Source organism: Myotis brandtii, unplaced genomic scaffold, assembly GCF_000412655.1.
Source record: "Myotis brandtii unplaced genomic scaffold, ASM41265v1 scaffold48, whole genome shotgun sequence".
NCBI lineage: Eukaryota > Metazoa > Chordata > Mammalia > Chiroptera > Vespertilionidae > Myotis > Myotis brandtii.
In genome coordinates this window covers 7,987,939-8,008,780 of record NW_005368341.1, presented here as the reverse complement: position 1 = coordinate 8,008,780, position 20,842 = coordinate 7,987,939, and the positions used below count along the sequence as shown (strand labels likewise).

Sequence of the window (20,842 nt, the reverse complement as noted above, 5' to 3'; positions counted from 1 at the left end):
ATATATATTTTTTATTGATTTTTTTACAGAGAGGAAGGGAGAGGGATAGAGAGTTAGAAACATCGATGAGAGAGAAACATCAATCGGCTGCCTCCTGCACACCCCCCACTGGGGATGTGCCCGCAACCAAGGTACATGTCCTTGACTGGAATCAAACCTGGGACCCTTCAGTCTGCAGGCCAACACTCTATCCACTGAGCCAAACTGGTTAGGGCTATTTTTACTGATTTTAGAGTGAGAGAGAGAAACATTGATGTATGAGAGAAACATCAATCGGTTGCCTCTCATATGTGCCCCAACCAGGGATTGAACCTGCAACCCAGGTATGTGCCCTGACCGGAAATCCAACCAGCAACCTTTTGGTGCATGGGGTGATGCTCTAACCAATTGAACCACACTGGCCAGGGCCAGAGTTTATTCTTGTATTATTATTTACTATTACATTATTTTCCATATGAGCGACTGTAAGCCTACTTTTGCCACGTGTGTGTGTGTGTGTGTGTGTGTGTGTGTGTGTAATGATAAGTGGTAACCTCAGAGAATGGGAGCTGGGTGGCTGAGGGGGGTGTGGCAGAGAGATTTCCTTTTCATCAAATGCTTTCTTGTCTCTTACAGAATTTTTAATGTGCACATGTTTTACCTATTTTAATTAACAAAATATGCTGCTAGGCCCAGTAAAGGTAGAAAGTAGAACATTTAACTAGAAGACTAATATAGGTAGACATGTCTTTGTTAACAGAATTGACTGGATAAAAGTTATCTGCCTAGTGCATTCTTACTTTTAATTAGAGCTGATACACATTTAGAATGCCTCTGGAAGAACCATCTGCATTGGATTGGTCTTGTGTAACCTTGTAATAGTAAAATATTCATAATTTTTATTTTTATGATACACTGTATTATAAAACACAATCAGACCAAATGTAACTAGGATTCTGTAGTAAGAAAAAAATTGTGGAAAGGGAGAAATGGTTGATGTTGATAGGAAGGGAGAAAAGGGGAGAGAATGGGGAGGGAGTGAGGGGGAGAGAGAGAGAGAGAGAGAGAGAGAGAGAGAGAGAGAGAGAGAAAGGAAGGGAAGGAAGGGAAAAAGGAAAAGGGAATTTGTCCTTGGGAATTGAGTGACCTCAGTTTAGGACTGAAGATTAAGACAGTTCGGCAAAAGAAACAAAGGAGCTACTGGAGAAACAAAGAAAGCTATTTTGACTACTTGATTTTTATTTAATCTGAGAGTAATCGATGAAGCATGGTGATTTTATTAAGCAGTAGTTTCTGGAAGGAACATGGAGTGAATCAGAAAACTTCACTTAAATTTTGGACTATGCAAGTGCGAATATTTAAAATGGAGTACTTAAAATGTGAATATTTATGATGATGATATAGAATTCCCAGCCTTACTGGAATTAATCATGTTGTGGCGGCATAATTGAGTCACTGACATTTTCAGTGCAGAAATATAAATTGCAAGGAAGAAAATGAGAACCATAACAGGAGCAGATTTTTATGGATTTGCTTCTCATTTTTTCTTTCTTTCATTTTTTTTCCCCAGGGTAAATGGGAAGTTGGTAGCCCTGAAGGTGATCAGGCTGCAAGAAGAAGAAGGTACACCTTTTACAGCTATCAGGGAAGGTAGGCATTTTTTCTTGTTATCTTTGCTTTTGTGTTTGCATGATATCTGTAACTGTTTAAATATTATGCACCTCTGAATATGCTGAGTTTTAAAATTATATGGTTATCTCTCTTATTGGAATGTGTAAACTGAAATTTAAAGGCAGTACCTCTTACAATCGTATCAAGTCATATTAAGTGAAATGAGACCATCCTGCTGCATACTCAGGTGTGGGAGACAAACAAACTGCTGTGTATTGAAGATGAGATGATCACTAACTGATTGAGGAATTTCATATTTCTGACTTTGTTTGCAGAGCTCCTAAGGTACATATTAACCTAGCATTGCTCTATAGTTATGACTTTTAAGGAAAGTCTTTAAAAATGAGGGATCAGCCCTGGCCGGGTGGCTCTATTGGTTGGAGCATCTCCTGTGTACCAAAACGTTGTGGGTTCAATTCCCGATCAACTTGTGGGTTTGATCCCCAGTCAGGACCATGTACGGGAGGCAACTGATTAATGTTTCTGTATCACCTCTCTCTCTCTCTCTCTCTCTCTCTCTCTCTCTCTCCCCCTCTCCTGTCTCTCTCTCCCCCTCTCCTTCTCTCTCTCCCTTCCTCCCTCTAAACATGTCCTCCGGTGAGGACTAAAATAAAATTTTTTTTAAAAAGGGTGGATCATACTATCTTATTACTAATTTGTTTCCTTTCTTGATTTCTTTGTTCTATCCCTTACTACATTTCCTATTGCTTTTTCTTACTGACTTATAGATACCCTTTATATATGAACATCATTTATGTTGTATTTTCTTCTATTCCAACACTTTTCTAAAAATTCCTTTACAGTGTAGTTGTTACATATACGTTTTTAAATTTTTATTAAATACAATTGCTCTTTTGCTTTACTACTTCCTGCATAGTATCTCTACACCAAAATTATAAAATATATTTTATTAGGGGGAACTTTTAAGTTCAGTTTCAGAAGTTTTAGTATTATTAATAGCTTTACCTCAATGACATTTTTGCAAGTACAAATCATCTTTACATAAAACTTCAGTTTATTTTTGTACTGAAGTAAACACAGCTACTTTTCAGCTGATCTACAATGAGGTATAAATATCATTTCATTTATGTATAGATATATATTTGAAATTCTTTTAAAATATTTGAAATTATGTGTGCACACAGACCCTATTATCTATGGATTTCATTTCATTGTAGTAGTTGTTATATAAAGAGGGCATTGGGTCTGATGAGATTGAAAACCACTGGCTGACATGGAGCAGTGAGTTCCAATTGAGCTCTGGAGAGGCAAGGTTAAGAGTGCTATTGAATTTGCTTATGGTAGACCCTGAAAGTTAGGTAGTAGGAGAGTGACAAAGAGATGCCAGGCCAAGAGAGAAGTAGGAGGAAAATGAAACTGAGAGGCAGCCTGCTCCTTGGAGTTAACCAACCTAACCTTGCTGTTGTTGCCTGTTAAGAGACATTACCGGATCCAATTGTGATAGTTGGGCCCATCAATGGGAAGTTCAAGGAAGAAGCAGGTAGGGTCCATGGAAGCTGTTGATGAGCTATCTGTTTTTAATGCCTGGATGTGAGGCAAGGCCCTTGGGCACATGGTAAATCTTGAGATAAACTTAGGAACTGTCCCTAGGATTCAGTTCTGTTGTAGAATGCAGGGCTGGCTCTGTAGCTGCGACCTTGTTTCATGGGTTGGAGAGCCTCTGAAGACTTTTGAGCTGAATGTATGAGAAAGATAAATCTGATATTAAGATGTGATATAGTTTAGGTAAGCCGGAACCTGGAGGCTGATAAATCAGTCATTCAAAGTAGTGCAGATTTGAAATTATGAGGACCCAGGTTCACTGGAAAGCAGTGACAAAAAATGATGGGTAGAGAAAGAATTGTCAGAGGTAGGTGAATTATTGGTTATAGATGATTTGAGAGGAACATATTAATGCTTTTGAGTTTGAGTAAAAAATATGATACCAGAGGGAGAAATAGTTTGTGACTGCCTGGAGAACTGCTTTTAACACTTTACAGTGTGAAGCGGCTGTTATCCAGGGGCTACCTCTACATTGTGGATTTCATTTCCCAAGGAGTCTTTAAACTCAAGAGTTTGCTCTGGAGATCAGAGAATGAAGCAGGGATTGTTGAAGCCTGGAGGAACTGATCACAAAATGACATTGCATTTTCTTTTGAATAAAATACTTAGAGGTTTTCCTAATAAAAACTGACTTCTGAGTGATTTTTGTGGATATAAATGACCCTATAATAAGGAGAAGAATTAAATTCTGGGTCAGTCTTGTTTATTTGTTTCTCTTTTGCCTTCTCATTCCTGCCTTTCATAGTCTTAGTTTTTCTGTTATTTATGTGTGAAAACAAAAGCTGTCAACAATGCTCATAAATCCTTCACTATTACTACTTCTTGAAATCTGTGCACATTAACTCCTCTGTGTGGCTAGTGGTAGAGCTTGAAATATTTAGGATGAAAGTGGGAGATGCTTGCGATGTGTTCGTTTTTACACTGATGAGGGAGTAGCATGGCCTGTGCAATTTCCATGCAACACTTTCATTTTAGTTTGCCTCTTTTCTGCTGTTTTGGTCAATTTCCTTATTCACAAAATGTCAACAGCAGGAAGATTTCAAATTAGGAAATCACTGTGCACAGTAGCGTAGTTTTCAAGTGGTTGTTTGCCACTTATGAGCTTACCTGGGTATTTAGATTTTAACACATAATTTTCACCTAAAGTGTAAGTACTTGTAAGCAAACTTAATCTTACCCAGATTTATGTCCAAAGGAGGACTTTGAATTTTATCTCATAGAGCTAGAGTGCTTAATGGCTTCATTCAGGTGCAGGTGCTTTGAAACTCATTCTATCTTTGATGGCAGCTTAGAGAATTAAAGAGCAGTGGTGAGGGCCAGCTTTTCTCTTTTGATTTAAAGTCTTTATTTGATATGGTCATGGTTTTTAATGGTACTCATAAAGAATCACGAGATAGGCTTGAAAGGGAGTAGATGGAATTTCTTAGGATTTGCCAGCTTTAAAACAACTTAAAAATGTATATTTAAAAAAAGTTTTATTGATTTTTTTAAAGAGAGAGAAGAAAGGAGATGGAGAGAGAGAGAGAAACATCGATCAGAGAGAAATATCTATTTAGAGAGAAGAAAGGAGAGGGAGAGAGAGAAACATCAATCAGAGAGAAACATCTATTTGCTGACTCCTGCACTCCCCCTACTGGGGATCCAGCCTGAAACCCAAGCATGTGTCCTGACTGGGAATCGAACCAGTGACCTCTTGGTGCATGGGGTGATGCTCAATCCACTAAGCCACACTGGCTGGTTAAAAATGTGTATTTTCTTACTCTGTGATATTATATTCTAGATGTCCAAACATTTTTGGGGGCTAAGATTTCCTCAAACAAGGAATGTAAGTGGGGGAACCAATTTGCTCCTTACGTGGATTCTTGAATATCTAATGGTTTTCTTAGGTAAGACTTATGCTTGATGAGAAATCTAGATATTCTAATAGAGAACAATTTAAAATTATGAATAATAACAATATCAATCAACAATATTTAGTGTGTGCTTACACACTGTACATACACAGCCAGGGCCTAGTCTCACTTAATTCTCACTAAAGGCTTAAGGTGTGCAGTTTCATTATTTCTAGTTTAAGGTCAAGAAAGTAGGCCACAAATGGGCTAAGTCATTCAGCCAAGGCCACAGCTAGTATGTGTGGAGTTGAAAGTTGAATCCGGCCAGTTACACTTCAGAGCCCACACTTAACATTAAGCTATGATAGGGAGATTTTTAAGAAGAAAATTTGAGTTTGTACTGTGTATTTGTTTCATACAGAGGGTTACATTATTGCCATTAAATTAAGGTAAGCCAAAAAGATAGATTGGGGGGGCAGTGAATGTAAGGGAAAAGCTGGCTTATGAAAGTGCAGGCATATTATTCAATAAATATCATGGGGCGCCATCTATGTAGGGCAAGCCAGGGTCAAAAAGAGTAAAGGAAACAGGCTCATCAGTGTAGCTAAGACACAGTCTAGGCATGGAGAAGAAAAAGAACCCCGTAGTGGTAAGCTGAAGAGTATGGAACTCATTATTTGAACATATTCTTTTTAATGCCTGTTCCAGTAGTCCCGTATGCTTTACCCAGCTTTCCTCTCTCTCCCTCTTTCCACCCTTTTCCAGAATCTGAGTCTTTGTTTGGTTTATTCCTCAGTTGATTTCACGTGCCCCCCTCCCCCCTCGTTTATTCTATTAGAACTTCGGCGTAACATTTTAGATTTCTAATAAAAACTAACATACCCAGGAAGGCAGAGGTAGATATAAATTCAAGAGGAGATTAAGAAAGACAACATCTTTTTATGTGGAAACAATTAAACTGCTAGTAAAATGAATAATTGATCCTTTAATCGTTACTTAATTGTGTAATTATAATTTAATTATATAATTAAATATTTTAATAGCACAGTGAGTTTGGTATATAAATTATCTATGTTATTGATAGTATTTTTATAAAGTTGGTAATGGTATGAAATAGAAAGTAAGGCTGATTTTAATTGAGCCTTAAAAATGTTGACTGCTATTTGATTTTTGTCCTTACATCATAGCCTCTTTATTTTTGTTGTTGCTTTTTTAAACCACACAATTATTTTTCCTGTAGCTGTCTGACATAATTGCTTATGAAGCTTGAATGTTAGGGTTGATATCTGAGTTGTAATTCAACTGGTAATTAAACAATCTGAGTTTCATATTTTTCATTTCAAGTTTCGGGTATTCTCTTACCTTCCCAGGGCTGTCGTATAAATTACCACAAACTTGGTGGCTTAAAAGAACAGAAATTTATTCTCTCACAGATCTGGAGACTGGAAGTCCCAAATCAAAGTATCAGCAGGACATGCTCCCTCTGAAGGAACCTAGGGGAGAATCCTTTCTGGTCTCTTCCTGGCTTCTGGTGGCTCCCAGCAATCCTTTATGTTCCTTGGCTTACTAGTATTTTTGCATCATTACAGTCTCTCTCTCTGTCATCACGTGGCCTTCTTCCTTGTGTTTTTTTCTGTTCTTTTAGGAACCGTAGTTGCTGGATTTATGGCCTACCTTATTACTGTACATGTTCAACTTAGCTAATTATATCTGCAAAGACACTATTTGCAAATAAAGTTATATTCTGAGCTTCTGAGTGGGCATGGGTTTTGGGGAGACATCAATTTCACCCAACTACCAGTGTGTTTATTCCTCTATTTCACAGAGAGATTTGTAGGTAATAGTGGACATTGGGAAATGCATGCACTTTGCAAAGCTTAGGAGAAAAGTGGACTGAATAATGGCTTTGATCAAACTCTTCAGTGCTTTCTTTTTACTAAGGGTGCATATATTAGACAAATGGATGCATTAACTTTCTTCGAGCTGATTTTTTCTTTCTTTCTACATAGGCTCTTTTGTTGTTTTGAAATTTTTTTGAAAGTATTACTTCCCTGGATGATTGAAGGACTCATGAGCTGTAGCTTGCATGGAGAAAGATAATGTCAGGCAGGGTAGTGAGTATGACTGAGGCATTGGTAGTTAGGTTGAAAGCAGAGAGAACTGGTAAAATAGAGATCCCCAAAGCTGCTAAGTAGATATGAAATGAGAACAGTCTACTCCCATAGTTCTGTATCTTGATTGTTAGGACTTCAAGCACATTTATTCCAAGACAAAATATAAATTTTGATTGGGATCCTATGCTGTTCTCAAGAGTCTTTCTTAAAAATCCAGTTATGCAGTCTAACAATTACATAGCTCTTAAGATCAAATAGAACCTAAATATTTGTTGTAATATATTTTCCTTGGCAAGATGATTTTTGAATTTCCAATGTCTGGACACCTTCCTGGTGAGAGAGGAAACCTGCCAGAGAAGTCAGCTCTTTCATTCCCTCCTTTTTCCCTGACCTGGACTCTCTCTTTCAGGCTCCAGGAAGCCGAATTGAGAAGGTGGGCACAGATGGGAAGCGGGGGGGGCTCCTGGAGCATAAGCTCCTTCCATAACAGAACAGACTACAGTGCTGGGGAAGGAGTGGAGGGCAGCCATCTGTTCCTGTGTTTGTATTTTATCAATGGCAGTATTGTGGGTTGTTCATCATCTTGTAATAAAGTCTGTTAAACTTTCTGTATCTCGGTTTCCTCATTTGTAAAAGAAGAATATAAATACTAATAACCTCATAGGATTGTTAGGATATGGCAGTCATTAAATATAAAGATGAGGCCATAAACTACACATAATCATGGAGTAATGAAGGTTTCTTGGAAATAAAAGCGTCATTAAGAAGAATTAAAAATTCAGGAGAAGATTTGGATGGCCATCGCAAGGAAAACTCTCAAAAGAAGATCAAGAAGAGTTATTGTCTCTTACCTTTTTGAGGATAAGTGACACAGTTCCTTTTCATTTTCTTCTGTATGCTTTCTGTTTCTTTTTGTTCTGCTTGTCTGTTTTGTTCTCTTTCTTATTGAAAGTATCCTTCAGCTGCCTGGATATCTTGATTGACAGCTCATTTAAGAGTGAGACACTAATATGATGATTGGAAACTCTTGGTTCTGGGGTAGGGAATGTTCTTGTTTGGTGAGCTTCATTGTAGGGTGATGGGGATGAGTTAGATAGTTTTTTTCTCTTCACAGCCCCTCTGATGTCAGTGTGTAGAGGTCTTTTCTTGGGAAGAGTCTTAAATTTCTACAAAAGGAATTATTTAATCTCCTGTCTAGAGGATTTAAATTTGTTGTCCATATCATGGTAAGTGATGCAGGTAGTGGGGGATTCTCACCATTCAACATATAGAATTTTATTGAATCTTCTTATTTTCAGTTCAGGCCATGTGACTAGTATACAGGGACTAAGAGGTATTGAGGTACTTAAGGCAAAAAAATGATGAGGGTCTATAAAAGGTCTTGGCAGTAGGGAGAGATGGATAAATAGAGGGAGGAACTTAGGGGGACACCTGGTAGGGCTTGGTGTTTTCCTGGGCATGGAGTTTGATAGAGATGGAGGTATGCAGAATGATTTCCAGGATTCTGGCTGGAGTAATTAGTTAGATAGTGGAGCCAATACTAGGAAAAGGACTACAAGGTGGAGGTAGGTAAAAATAGTGAGTGCAATGTTAACATGTTAAGTTTGAAGTCTGATATTCATGTGGCAGTTGTTTATATGGTAGTGCAATTTATATAATAAGTCAGTTGTACCTATACTGGGAACCTTACTTGGTACTTTCAAGTTCATGATCTCATTTAATATTTCAACATCATGAGGAAGGTTGATGCTATTATCTTCACTTTAGTAATTAAGAAGCTGGGATCTAAAGAAATTTTTGTCCAAAGTCATACAAATAATGATGTGCAGATACAGAGTCAGCTTGGGTCTTCTATCTGTGCCCAGATCAGTGACTCACACATGGTAGCCATTCAACACATGTTGATATGTGAGTCAATGAATAAGTGAGTCAATAAACTCCAAGTCATTTCTTTTTATTCTATTACACTGCATATAGTAGGAACCTATATGAGCAAAGTTGTACATAGATATTTTTTAATGCTGCTAAGAAGCAGAAAAGTGAAGTTGGGAAAGCATCATGCAACAAGTCAAAAAATTTTGACTCTTGATAGAAACTGTGCTACTAAGTATGTGATTATGAGTGAGTCACTTAAGGTTTTTTTCTTCAGTTTCCTTATCTATGAAATGAAAGGGTTAGACTATCTGATCTTAGAGCTTCATGATTAAAATAATAGTACCAGCATGAATTTTTACAGAGATAAAGATGTATAATTGTATCATTGGTATTCTTCATACACACATGCTATAATGCGATGTACATTTACTGTGTTTAAAATATTTCTTTTAAACTCTCTAATAACCCTTTGTGTCTGTCACTGCAAAAATGAACATGAATCGCTTCTGAGCATTTGGCAATTGACAGACAAAAATTTTGTAAATGGAAGGTAAAAATCCATGTGTCTAGACTTTGATTCTAAGTAAGTTTATGAAAATTGATAAAATTATTATTCTTTGTAAGTCTGAGTAATTTGATGGATGTCTGCCAATTGATATCAACAAAAAATTTGCAAGCTGTTAGATATGTGACTTCAAAAACTATGAAAATCATGTTTTCTTTTTATGTCTAATTTTAAAGGTTAGAGTTTTTAAGATCAAGTAACTTTTACTTGTCTGCTTTAAATTTGTAAAAAAATTATATTACATTTTGTTCTCTTATATTTGGAAATATAAATTTTTTTTTGGAAATATATAAATTGAACTATGATACATTTATATTTAAAACATTTTAAGAAGGATTATGTAACTAGCTCTATCTGAAGGCATTTATAAGTGGCTAAAAATCTTCATGGTCTTTTTTGATATCTTCTGTGCTAACCTTTTAAAAAGGTTCTCTCATTTAATTCTGACAATAATCCTATGGTAAATATAGGCATCAACATCTCGAAATTATAGATGAGGAATTGAGGCCTAGGGATAAATTGTGTTATTTCAAACAATTTGCTAGTAAACAGCTAAGTTAGGATTTTAACTGGGGTCTTTTAACTGAGGTGTTTGTTCCAAAGATGACACCTTTTCCCTTCAAAATTTCTTGATTAATTTAGAAAAGTGATGGGAATTCATAATCTATGTATAAATTGCTTATCATGATATAAATGATTATAGCTATTACCAGTTGCTTTATAAAAATACAATCTATTGGCATACATTCATTTCAGGAGGGAAAGAACAAGGAGTAGAGGCAGCTTCCATGCACTGAATTATGGGCATGGAGTGAACCACAACCCAGGTACATGCCCTTGACCAGGAATCCAATCTGTGAGCCTTTGGTACACATGCCAATGGTGGCATGCCAATGGTCTAACTACTGATCACACGGGCCAGGGCTCTGTGGGAACTCTTTAAAGATCATTAATCCCATTCTTGAGGGTAATACCCTCATGTCCTATTGGCTTCCCCAAGGCCCCAACTACTAATACCATCACCTTTGGGAGTTAGAATAACAACATGTGAATTTGGGTCGGTGGAGGGTAGAGATTTGCACAAACATTCAGACCATAACAGATAGATAGGATTCATACAGGGAAATGACCAGGGAAAGGCTTGCCTGCTAGGGAAGCTGGCTAAGTTCACCAGTTTGACTGGCAAAAGCAATTAAAGCTCTTGATGGTGAATGTATTGGTTGCTGTTTAATGTTTTCTGATGAAAACTCTAGATCAGTGGTTCCCAACCTTTTTTGGCCATGCCCCACCTGAGCATCTCTAAAATCCTGATGCCTCCCCTGTGACATATAATTCTTATTATTCAAAAAGTGAACTCCTATTCACCTGAAGGAAGCCTAAAAGGCCATTAACTTGGTCTAAACAAGCTTCCAAAGAACATGGTATCCATGAAAGAGAAAAATAAAAGAATGAAAGGACAGTGGAAGTACTGAGGAAGAAATCACTAAGAAATTGTTAAAAAATAATATGAAGTAATATGAAAAAGCAAATAAAGTTTCAAAACTTGTAATAGAGAGCTGAAATGCATAAATATGTCACAATATATACTTATATATGTATATAGAACCATAAGAAATGCAAAAAATTCACTGTTAATAACTCATTCTCAAATTGCCCCCCTCAAAAATAAAATTCTCCTGTGGGGCATGTGCTCCACGTTGGGAATCACTGCTCTAGATGTTCTTGTGTTCACTGTTATTTTTTTTTTTTAATTACTCTCACATTTGTTCCTGTAGCAGGAGTTTCATTGTTGATGCTGGATTGTTAATGTGGCAGGGCGTCTGGGATAATTGGTGAGGAAAAAACCAAGAGACCACAGATCTCTGAAAGAATGTCCTGAAGACTGGGAAAGAGGAGACAGAACAAGATCCTGAAAAAGAAGAATGTGTCTGGTCAAGGGGGATTAGTGAGGAGCTGAGTGTCTTAAGCAAGGGTGACTTTGAGGTTGATAGAACCATCTAGAGAAACAAGGAAGCCAGGAGTAGCAGTAGTTTTAGGGTCCATGTTTGAATAGATGTTTCATATGATTACTTTGCAGCGATAGCCATATATCCCAGTACAAATCACTGGATCAGGATTTTTAGCTGAGAGAAACTTTAGTGATTGTGTCATCTGGTTCCTTCATTTTACAAAGAAAAGACTAAGACCTAGAGAGTTGAGTAGGCCATTTGAACTACCAAGATCAGGAGAGGTCAGGCCTGGAGTGAAAGTTGTGGGAGTCTTTACAATAGCGAAGATGGTTAGAGATCTGGCATGAATCACATCTTTAGAATGCAGCTCTCACCACAGAACGTATCTCATCTTGGTGGATGTGCCAAAAAGATACGTCATTTAGGTTTCTCTGTATTTCTCATTTTCCTCTGACATTTTGGAATGTGGTGGAACTCTTCAAAAGACCATCAAGTAATTCCCATTTCAATTTTGTAAAAAGCAAATTAATACCATATGTGGAGAAAATGCACTGTATACTTTATCACGGGAAAAGTTTAGAAGTAGAAAGCTAAAGGAAAGTTAGTGTAGGACATTTATGTTTTTTGGACATGTGCCATCTCAATCACGTCCCTGAGCAGTATACTCCTAAGAATTGAACTGATAATAGCACTAAAAAAAAAAAAAAGAAAAGAAAAAGAAAAAAAAAAGCCCTAACAATTTGAACAGGACCCAAGAAAAAGAATTAAAGGAAATAATAAGCAGGAACTTGGCAGTGGTTCTGTCATCTGTGAGCCGATACTCCTGCCTTCTGTCCTGAAGTTTAGGGCTCATGTGGGTGGGAACCAGCAGGGGCAGTTTTAATGATGACAACTTGGTTTCACAGAAGTACTTATGATTATCACATTTTTTTTTTGATGAAGACCAGGATACATTTTTCTGTAGGGGCATCATTTTTTTTTTTTTGCCAGATTTGAGGCAGTTTCCATGGTTCTGTTTGTTTATTTAAGATGACCTGCAGAACATTTTTTAAAAGTTCTAAATGCATCATAGACATTTCACAAATAGCTGTCTGTGACGTTGCTTTCTAAATGCCTTTAATTGTAAGCCTTGTGGGAAGAGATACATTTCTACACTCTCAGGGACTTCCAGGGTTGGTGTGGATCTTCTCCTATTATGCTCATACGTTTGGAATGTTGCAGATGGTTGATGGGGGTAAAGGGAACCAGTAAGTCCCTCACCTACCCATTCCATCCAGCAGATGGTAAACCCACAGGATTGGCCACCAGATAGATTCAAACCTCGGTCCAGTTGACTCTACAGCACAGCTCTTACCCCTAGGACATGCTGCTTCCCAGAGGCAGGGTCAGAGAGGGTAAGACTTACCCCTCAGTGATTTACTACTTGATTGGCCCAGAGCCGCGGACCCTTCCTCCACTCTTGCTCCAGATTTTCTCTCATAGCCTAACACATGCAGTCCTCTCTAGCAGAATCACGAGTGTATTAGAAAACAATCGAAACTTGCCTGGCAGGGATTTCTCCATAACCAGTGAAATCTTTGGAACAGAGATTAACCAGATACTAGACACCCTGCTATTTCATAAGGTGATTAATATAGCAGAACTTGCTGATACCACACATGGTGGAATAATTACTGCAAAAACCCAGTATTTTTGAAGTGTTGCTCTATCAGGGGAACAAAATCAAACTGAAAATGGGAAAACATGGAAGTACAGATGCTTATTACATAATTTCATTTTCAAATGAATGCTTGAAAATGTTCAAAATTGGGGAACTCTTAGTAGCTCAGCTACAGCTTGAAAAAGTATACTTCTAGACACATATATTTCCAGAGACCTTAGCTCAGTAGTACATCATTGCAGAGGATTGTTGCACATATTGCCATTAAGCGGATCCTATTATAATTTCAGATTTACTAAACCATTACAAATAAAGTAATAAAATTATTCTAAGCAAGCCAATGATAGTAAATTTGGTTTGTTAGGAATACATTTCCTCAACTCTGAATTTTATGCATGAGACAGAAAATTACCTGCAATGTTTAATAGGCAAGTCCTGTTTCATGGCTTCAGTAAAACCTTCATCAATCTAAAAGGTTTTGAGTAAAACAAAATCTTCAAACCCACCAAGAGCAAATAATCAATATTTTTGTATGTATATAATTTGTTACCCACACTTTTCATATGCTGCCTTTTTATTATATATACTATGGTACTTGGAGCAAAAATATGACCAAAGTAATATATGGGTATATTATTTCATTGATTTGATGAAGCTGTATATTGCTTTTGGGCTACATAAAGCATCTAAGCAAATCCTTAAGTATGGTGATGTATTGCTCTGGCATGTGCATGGAGTTGTTAGTGAGAGCTTTATGTGTCGTTGGAGGGCAGTGCATGGCCTTTATGCTTCAGAGATGGAGTATAATGCAAAAGCAAATTTGAGATGATCGTCAAGAGCTCAGATTTTCAAGCCTATAGATTTTTCTTATGTTTATTTTTATTTTATTTTTGTTTACAAGGAAGAAACAGAAGTGATTAGTTCTGTATATGTGACCCAGAGGATATCTAGCAAGCTTTCTTTAAGGCCGACATTTCCAGGATCCAGTCCTTTCTGCATGCATGCACGTGAATAGATACATCAATGCACCCCTGCAAATTAAAATCTCATTTTAGTTAACTCATGTTTAATAAGTGTGATTCATATTCTTCATTTCCCTGATGGGTGTGATTTTTTAAAAAAAATTTCATAGAAATAAACATGTAGGAAACTGTCATCTTCTTAATTGCTGTGGGCCCCCTGAGTTCATGGAATTACTCTAAGCTATTTGTGACCCTCAGAGAAGAAAGAAGACGTTTCTTCAAGGTTTTGAATAGCCATTTATAATATTAATGTAGACAGCCAGTCTTTTGAGGAATAGTAACCTTCCCTCAGTAGGCAGAGGAGGACTTCTAATGCCTAACATTTGCCCTTTCTCTTAAGGGGCAATGAAATTCCCTCCTTTGAGATAATGTTGGTAAAAGAATAATTTGATTAGAACTCAATTAAGAAAGCCAACACAGTAATTCACACATAGGAATCAATTAATGTTGTATAGAATTTTTCAAGTAAAAACTAGAATGTTTTCCCTTAAAGATAACTAGTGACTTTCACTTAGCAAAAACCAATCAATCACCTTTTCAAATTCTTGGTCATCCTTAACTGTATTTTGTAATTTGACACTGTGCTGCTGCCACTGAAGAAATGTATGACCCACTGCCCTATTTAACTGGCCTGTATTGTATTTTTATTTGTTAAATCTGGCATCTTGAAGTCCCCTCTCTTCTGTTTCCTCCTCTTTCTATTTTCTTTGCTCACCCATGGACTTGGCTCTCTTCACTTCCTCACCCAAGTTCATCTACCCTGATGTATTAGCTGTCAGCTCTCTGTGCTGTTTTCCCAATTCACATCTCTAGCCTTGTCTATTTTAGCCCCCAAATTCAGACACCTTAATATAACTCTTATTGAAGGTATCTGCAACTCAACATGACCAAGCTACATTCTATTTTGAATTCCCTGGACCAGTGATCCCATTGCATTGAAGGTCAACATTAAGAAATTAGTTGTTTTTTTTTTTTTTGTGCTGGGGTCATGTTTTGTTAGACTCCTCTGTCTCATCTTGAGTAATTTGTCAACATTGTCGAGTTTTCATCAGAATGGCTACCACTTTGTCCCTTTGCTCTTCCTCTTTATTGCTGTTTTCCTGTCCAGGTATAAAGTGGTAAAAGTGCCTGAAATGATGTCCTTTCTGAGACCCTCTAATTCACTGTTCCTCCTTTCAAAGTCCTCATTAAGCACAATTTTAGGTTGGGTTCTCTGGAAACAGACTTGGAGGCAGACTTGCAGGCAGGTTTATTGGGGAGGGGGGTGGTGCTTCAGGAGATAAACCTTCTGGGAAGTGAGGAAGGCAGGATTGGGCAGAAAGAGATGTGGACCTGCAATGAAATTGTACCTGAAGCCCCAGCTAATCCTGCAGAACGTTCTAGAGCTGGAATGGGCTTTCATAGTTGCTAATCAAGGCAAAGGGTCAGACCCTTATGCCCCCTTAGTCTTTCTCGAGGCCACTGATGTGACCCATTTCAAAGACCCCCTACTCCCCCGCAAGGCTACCCTTTGCTCTGTAACCACCGTGTCAGTCCTTTCTGCCTCCTCAAATGGCTCTGAGCAAGTCAACCCCCTGAGAGGAGGCATGAACTTGGGGAAGGCTTTCCCTACCACCAAGGGCTCTTTTCAAAACAGGACACAGCTGTGGAGCAGCAGCCAAGGGATGGGTGTGTTGGCACTGAAGAGGGCGGCTCCACTATAGTCACATTCAACATTTCAGTTTCTTGTGTAGGAACCTCTCTGTCTGCTTCGTCAAGTGATTGCCCTGATAAGTCTAGTGCCTATATATCCACTTGCATAGTTATTACAATATTATTGCCTATGAAGGCTGCAGTGGTTACTGCTGTGGTGACATTGGGCTGGAACAGAGAGGGTACACATTTTCAGATTTTGAATGCCCTGGAACAATGATCCCATTACGTTAAAGGTTATTTTGAATGCACAGTATTTCAGTACAGATATCACATAGTAAGTGCTTCCAGCATGTTTGGGAAATACAAATAAATAGAAAGAAGCAATCCTTCCTCTTCAAACAAATAGCACAGAATTACGTGAAAGAACTAAACTATTTTATGGTCATATATTAGCAAGTAGTACAAAATCTTTCATAAATACAAAGGGCATTCAAAGTAACTGAAGGTTCTTGTGAGATGGGGTTTGTCAGGAAAGGCTTATGTTAACAGTGGTAGGTGTGCCTAGAGCTGTGTTTTTGAAAATGAATCACAATGACAGACAACGCTGATTCTTTATGGACTCTTGAGTTGAGCACTTGAGTTCCTGCTTTGTATGTATTTTCTCATCGAATCCACAGAGCTATCCTGTGAGGTGTGGCTCCTGGGATTTTTTATTTTATAGGTGAGAAAAACCCAAGCCTTAGTGAAGGAGTGTGGCTGCATCATCCTAGGAGTGAACACGGTGTTTGTAGGGGACATTATTAAAATTGTTTTGGAATCAGTTGCTCTTAGAGGAGCCGTGATTCAATTGGGTAATCAATAATCCTACCTTTGTCCTCATAAATCCCAGCAAAATGGTAACTCATAAACCGTAGACTGGTGTAGCGGAAAGAATGTGAATGTGGAGAAGAACTGTTTTCAACCCCCTGCCACTTGTTAGCTGCTGTGTGTCCATGGAGAAGTTATTCAACCAAGCTGAGTGTCTGTATCTTTAAAAAGAGTCGAGAAATAATGTATGTTGCCATTTTGCTCTATAAGGCTACTATCACCATCTCCTGGGTTTATGAGGTTCTCAAGTGCTATAAAATAAGTTATTTTTTGTTAATAGTATAAGTAATAGACATGGTAATGATGATAATAATGTAATGATAGTAACATGGTGTTGATGATATAATCACAGCAATAATAATAATTTAAAATAGACAGTAATGCTTTGCGTCAGATGGCCACAAAGATTGAACTGTCCTTTGCTGGCAATATTTCAGATATTTACTGATTAAGTTGTTTTGGTAGATTTGCAGTTTATGCCCTTTTTGGCTCAAACAAGCAATTAAATTCTCCTCAGGAAATCATGAAAGGTTACCTGTAGTTGAACAGCCTACATTGCGGGAATTTTGGCTTCAATTCAAGATTCTTGGCCAAATGAGCATCTGAATCACTTGAGGCCTATTCATAAAGAGTAGGATTATGGACATAACTGAAGTTTATGTACTTAGCTAAAGTGACTTGAGTTTCATGGTGTTGCTGGGAGATAGAGACTGTGCTTCTATACTCTGTACTCTGATTCACAGCCTGAAATGTAGCCATCTGCAGGTCAGATTGTGTTTACTATGTAAGTGAGCATCTGACTTGGGCCGGAGCTTGCTAATTTAACGGAGGATGCCTCCAATTCAGCGACTGAGATTTATGAAGGGTTCTAGGGCACGCCAGGAACATTTTTGTATAAATGAGAGATAATGGCAATATTTTAGTCATTTGCAAATCATCTCTTTAAGTGAAATACTTTACAAAAACCACTAAAACCACAGCATAATTATATCTAAAAATTAAATTCAAGTACTCTTAGAGGGACTAATTCAGAGCTAGGAAACATTTGTTTCAGAGGTTTAGTAGTCATTGCCTCTGCCTTTCTTGCTGTGGTATAAGTAGTGAAGACGTGTGTACAAACTGGTAACTTGGAAATGATTATTTTAATTTAATTTATTTTTAATTTAATTTTATATTAGCTATTATAGGCAAATGGTATTTTAATGAATTGTACCAACAGGATTTTGCATTTAACTCTAACTGGGACTCGGACTTCTCAGGCACCGAGTGGGTATAGAGGGACTACTTCCAGCTTAGAGCCCACGCTGACATTTGACTGGGTAGTGCTGAGGGGTGACAGAACCTTCCCAAATGGAAGTGCTGAATAAAGTGTCATTAGGAGATGAAACCGATGATCATAAAATTACTCAAGAATTAGCCCTGTTCCTCAAACGCATGCCATTTTAGCCATTTTCCCAAACTTTAAATATGCACTGGTTAGTCTTCATATTTCAAAACTCCAGCAAAATAAAAAGAGCATCTTTTTGGATGAACTCCCTATCTTATCCCACATCTTAAAACTAAGTTGGTGTTTCTGAGAGGCTAGAAGAAAGCAAGGCTTCATGACTTGTCAAAGAGTGAGCAACTTCATCCTTTGTGTGGTTCTTGGTTTTGATTTTCTCAACAAAACAAAACAAAAAACCTGTGCCTGTGTGTGCATGCCTGCATTTTGGCAAAACTATTCAGAAGAAGGCTTAGAAGTTTTCTTGCTGTTGTGTAGGTAGTGGAGACATGATTGTTGTTTTTTATCAGGTTTTTTTTTTTTTACACTTAAAAAAAAAGATTGCTTGGTATGCAAATTATAGCAAATATAGTTCTTACTAACAGAATTTTTCATATTGTATAGACTTTAATGTTAGGGACTTGGGAAAATGTGTGAATTGTTGTTAATAAATTCTTGACAATAGGACTTATTCTGCTTGATAAAATTCTTGCATCAGAAATTTATCACTGCTTAAAAATTTCATTACTCATGTTTTGGAAAGGATCCTTTGAGAGTAGATTAACATAAAAATGACCACTCAGAATGTAGTAGTTATGCTTTTGTTAGTCAAAACTCCTAGCAGTTTTATTCTTTAAGTTCAAGTCTTGATTGGTCATCCAGATAGAAATTTCAAGAAATTGCTTTTGCAATTATAGCTATCTTAGAAGAGTTCTTCTCAGAGAAACTGAGCAAGGATGCCGATTAATTCCAGCTGTTGGGGTGAATTGTATGTAAAATTGCAAGCTCTTAAATGCTATAATTTCACAACCCAAAAGCTTTCCAGGCTATTTGTCCCCTCGTTTGACTGAAATGTTGAATGAAGCATTGATTTCTCTATTTCCTTTTTCATGAACTCAGTACCTTTGGCCACTGTTGGCTATCTCTGTGGAGGTGCCAGTTCTGGTAGGAAGGCAAGATTGGGAAAGGTTAAAAAAAAAATCCTTACTTTATAAGTTTTAAATTTATTATTATTAAAATTATTTTTCTCTAAACTTGAATACTCAATTGCATATGTGTGGGTTTTTTAAAAAAAATTAATATACTTTGTTTTTTTATAATATTTTTAGCCTGTAGAAAAATCGAGCAGAAAATATAGAGAGTTCCCATGTACCCTTTTTCCCTTGGCACGGCATCCTATCTAATAAGAGACAAACATGGTAATTGACCGTACCTTCGCTACACTTCCCATTGGCTAATCAGGGCGATATGCAAATTAACTGTCACCAAAGATGGCGGTTAACCACCAACAAAGATGGTGGTTAATTTGCATATGTAGGCGCAATGCTGGGAGGTGAAAAGGGAAGGACGGAAGAAGCCGCCTGCCGCTGATGGTGATCGGAAACCCAGGCGGCAGGCAAGAGCCGGGGGGCCCCCCAGCCCGATCGGAGAACTGGGGCCGCCTTTGCCCCGCCCCCAGCCGTGATCGGAGAACGGGGGCGCCTTTGCCCCGCCCCCCAGCCGGTGATCGGAGAAGCCATGCAGGGCAGGGAAGAGGCAGTGCCGGTGGCTGCCTCTTCCCTGGCCCCCCCCCACTGGTGATTGGTGATTGGAGAAGCTGGGTGGGGCAGGGAAGAGGCGGCCCTGACCCCTACGTAGATCGTGAGTACCTTTCAAACTGCACGGGTAAAACCCCATGAGACTGGGTCCTGACTGCCACGTAGATCACGAGCACCTTTCAAACTGCAAACCCCATGAGACTGGGTCCTGGCAGCCACTTAGATTGGGAGCACCTTTCAAACTGCAAACCCCATGAGACCGGGTCCTGACCACCACGTAGATCGCGAGCACCTTTCGAACTGCAAACCCCATGAGACTGGGTCCTGGCAGCCACGTAGATTGGGAGCACCTTTCAAACTGCAAACCCCATGAGACCGGGTCCTGACTGCCATGTAGATTGCGAGCACCTTTCAAACTACAAACCCCATGAGACTGGGTCCTGGCCGCCACGTACATTGTGAGCACCTTTCAAACTGCGTGGGTAAAACCCGTGAGACTGGGTCCTGGCCTCTACGTGCTGCCACATAGATCTCGGGTAGCCAGAAGCAGCCTCTTCCCTGCCCCCCACCCCTCTGCCGGTGATGGGAGAAGTACCTGTATTTTTTTTCAAAGTACCTGTATTTTTAATAATTTCTTGACATGGTAAAAGAATTTTACATTATGATCCAAGGGTGGTGGGGTGAGGAGAAGGGGCAGCAGAACAATCCAACAAACAAAAAGGGAAACAAAAATGCATGGTGGAAGGGATTTGAAGGGTGGGTAGGGGCATTGCCCAACTAAAATGCAATTGGTTTGTTACTGAGTACTATTCATGGGAAGACAGCATCCTGACTCCTTCTCTATACAGCATATTGGGAGTAAAAATGATGCATCCAGGTGGAAATATGATTAGGGGTTGGAAGACAGACAGGGAAAGAAGAAGTCAGAAATAGACACTGAGAGAGTCACTGGCTGGCTGGCTGCAAATACTGACTCTCCAGTAGTGATAGAATAAAAAAGTGGGGGATATCTCTGGAAGATTCAAGAGATAGGGAGCAACTCTTCTATGGTTTTGACTTGCCCAGCAGATTTCCACATACACACGTGTACAC

At 38.4% G+C, this 20,842-nt stretch overlaps 1 protein-coding gene across 7 annotated transcripts in view; it reads left to right on the top strand.

Annotated features, from left to right (window-relative positions):
• CDK14 (cyclin-dependent kinase 14) overlaps positions 1–20,842 on the top strand; it is a 516,851-nt gene that overhangs the window by 166,522 nt on the left and 329,487 nt on the right. For all 7 annotated transcript variants that reach the window (XM_014547610.1, XM_005876105.2, XM_005876106.2 and 4 more), the window contains exon 4: positions 1,550–1,629. In XM_014547610.1, coding sequence (XP_014403096.1) covers positions 1,550–1,629 — 80 coding nt within the window. The remainder of the gene's footprint in view (positions 1–1,549; positions 1,630–20,842) is intronic.